The sequence below is a fragment of the Alosa sapidissima genome, chromosome 7, assembly GCF_018492685.1.
Source record: "Alosa sapidissima isolate fAloSap1 chromosome 7, fAloSap1.pri, whole genome shotgun sequence".
NCBI classification, from domain to species: Eukaryota; Metazoa; Chordata; class Actinopteri; order Clupeiformes; family Clupeidae; genus Alosa; species Alosa sapidissima.
In genome coordinates this window covers 34042737-34045236 of record NC_055963.1, presented here as the reverse complement: position 1 = coordinate 34045236, position 2500 = coordinate 34042737, and the positions used below count along the sequence as shown (strand labels likewise).

The 2500-nt window shown below is 48.1% G+C and overlaps 1 protein-coding gene across 3 annotated transcripts in view; it reads right to left on the bottom strand.

Annotated features, from left to right (window-relative positions):
* The window catches only part of LOC121713649 (neurogenic locus Notch protein), a 47039-nt gene that overhangs the window by 11314 nt on the left and 33225 nt on the right, over positions 1 to 2500 (bottom strand). For all 3 annotated transcript variants that reach the window (XM_042098440.1, XM_042098441.1, XM_042098442.1), the window contains one exon: positions 1320 to 1439. In XM_042098440.1, the coding sequence (XP_041954374.1) occupies positions 1320 to 1439 (120 nt within the window). The remainder of the gene's footprint in view (positions 1 to 1319; positions 1440 to 2500) is intronic.

Here is a 2500-nt window from a genome sequence, read left to right as displayed (position 1 = left end):
TAACACCGGAAGTCGTTTCTTAAAAAGGAATGAGAGTTGACAACTGAGAGTGTATTCAAATCTTCTTCCCCATTTTTCAAACAGTCACTGAATATGTCGGAGTGTGTGTGTTTGTTTGTGTGTGTGTGTGTGTGTGTGTGTGTGTGTGTGTGTGTGTGTGTGTGTGTGTGTGTTGAGGCACTGTGAATCCTAAACATAGTCTCTCTGTGTTATACAGGCTCACAGGAAACTAAACAAAAACTGACCCTGAGCACCCTCGGGCCGCCCCCGAGAGAAAAAAGTCAACATGGACAGTCCACAGACCTTTGGCCACACTGTTTAGTCATGGCACTCAAGCCAAGGAGGAGGGTGGGGGAGGGAGTTAGGGCTAGACAGACAGGGAGACAGAGAAAAGTGTGTCAACTTTATGCTGACATAGGACCCTATCATTACTGTAAATGACCACTGGAAAGCTGGATTTGACCTTGTGTGAGAATATTGTAAAGAATAAACAATGCTACTATTAAGCTCCCATGTCTCCCTCAGTCTAACTTTTCATACATTTTCAAAGTGAAAGAACTTCTGAAAAAAAGTGAATGTTTTCACTTTAATGATCTGCTCATATGTTGATGATACTAATGTGAAGGAAGCTATGTGTGAATTTGACAGAGAGAGAGAGAGAGAGAGAGAGAGATAATTCTGTGTGTGGGGGGGTGGGGGGTGGGGGGGTGTAGGATTAGTCTGTAGGGTTAGCATTCATTCTCAAATGTCTCCTGACTCCCTGGTCCCCCATACCCTCTCTGCCAATCACTTCGCCCATTTCCTGTCACAGAAACACTTAGGGGGGAGGGGCTAAAAATCATGATGGACAGCTTGCCCTGAAGTGATGACCTCAGCACATGATAAAATCCAGCCCAGCTGTGTGTGTGTGTGTCTGTCAGCTGTGTGAGGTCCTGCTCTCTGCTCTGGCGTCTAACAGTGACCTCTTATCTGCCAAACACCATAAGCCAGCCTGAAACCTACGATTAAGGCACTCCGACTGACCACTCAGGGCTCTGGCTTTTAGGGTCAAAGGTCAGAAACCACACAAGGCCTTAAATGAGATGGGTAACCCCAACCCCCCACTCCATGTTGCTACAGTTGCTATGAGTCTGTCTTAAATGTAGAGAAAGTGGTGTGTGTGTGTGTGTGTGTGTGTGTGTGTGGTTGGGGGGGGGGGGGTCAGCAGAGCCATGCTATGACAGACAGGGTTGCTGAAAACCCCAAGCAAAGCACTCTGGGTAAGCTGCAGGGGCTGACTGTCCGCCCCCCTGTGTCCATCCTCGTCTCTCGTCTCTCACCTCCACGACAGTCGAGTGACTCTGGTCGTTCTCTGTCGGCGGTCCTGGGGGCACGATGATGTCATCCTCCTCGGGTGGTTTCCAGATGTATTGCTCGCCGTTGCCCATAAACACTGCCTCCTGGTGGACACAAGCGGAACAGCAAGCTGTGAGCACATGCATGCTGTTCTACAACAGCCTGCCATGAATATATAAAACAATATGCTTCATGCATAATCAATAAGAACAAGTTCCGGGAACATTTAAAGTCGGGAACATTTAAAGTCATGGCTTATGATACAGCACCACATAAAAAAGTCTGGAAAAGTCCTGTTTTTAAAATCAGAAAAACATGAACAGTGAAAAAAGTGCTGTGACTCAGCTGAACATCTGGTTGTGCATGTGGAAACCGTGGGAGAAGAAAGGGGAAGAGAGGGGAGAGCCTTACTTGGTGCACCTTACGCTAGGATAAGCAAAGGTAGAGATTATGGGTCTCAGTGGACATGTCTAGGCATGTCTGACTGAGCCTGCAAAAGCAAAAAGCAAGGGCAAGTGTGTGTGTGTGTGTGTGTGTGTGTGTGTGTGTGTGTGTGTGTGTGCACATGTGAGTGAAACAGCATGAGTGTGTGTGTATTCATGTGTGTGTGTGTGTGTGTGTGTGTGTGTGTGTGTGTGTGTGTATGTGTGTGTGTGGCATAAGGGCCTTCTGGAGTAAGCTCAGGTCATTCCCAATGAACAGCTTTTCACAGGCCATGGCTGCAGTAACCTCCATATAAAACAGAGATTACAGTGGAGCGGGCCGCTGAGCAATCGGCTCCGAGAACTGTAGGCCGTTAATGAAACACGTGTGTACCACATAATCACTCCCCAAAACATCAAGCATCCAACAGCCCCACACACAAACACACACACACACACACACACACACACACACACACACACACACACACACACACACACCCTGACTTGGCCCACAGTGGCACAGAAATCAACTAAGGAGCCTAATGAAAATCAGATGCCGTTTTCAAAATTGGATTTAGTTCTTCACTACCTACTCACTACCTTACTCCCTCCTCTCTCCCCAACACACCCCACCCCCCCCCCCCCCCCCACCCCCAACACACCCACTCACACACATAAACACTCATATATGTGCGCACACACACACACATCCCTTCTGAGCCACCCTTCTCTTTTGGCAG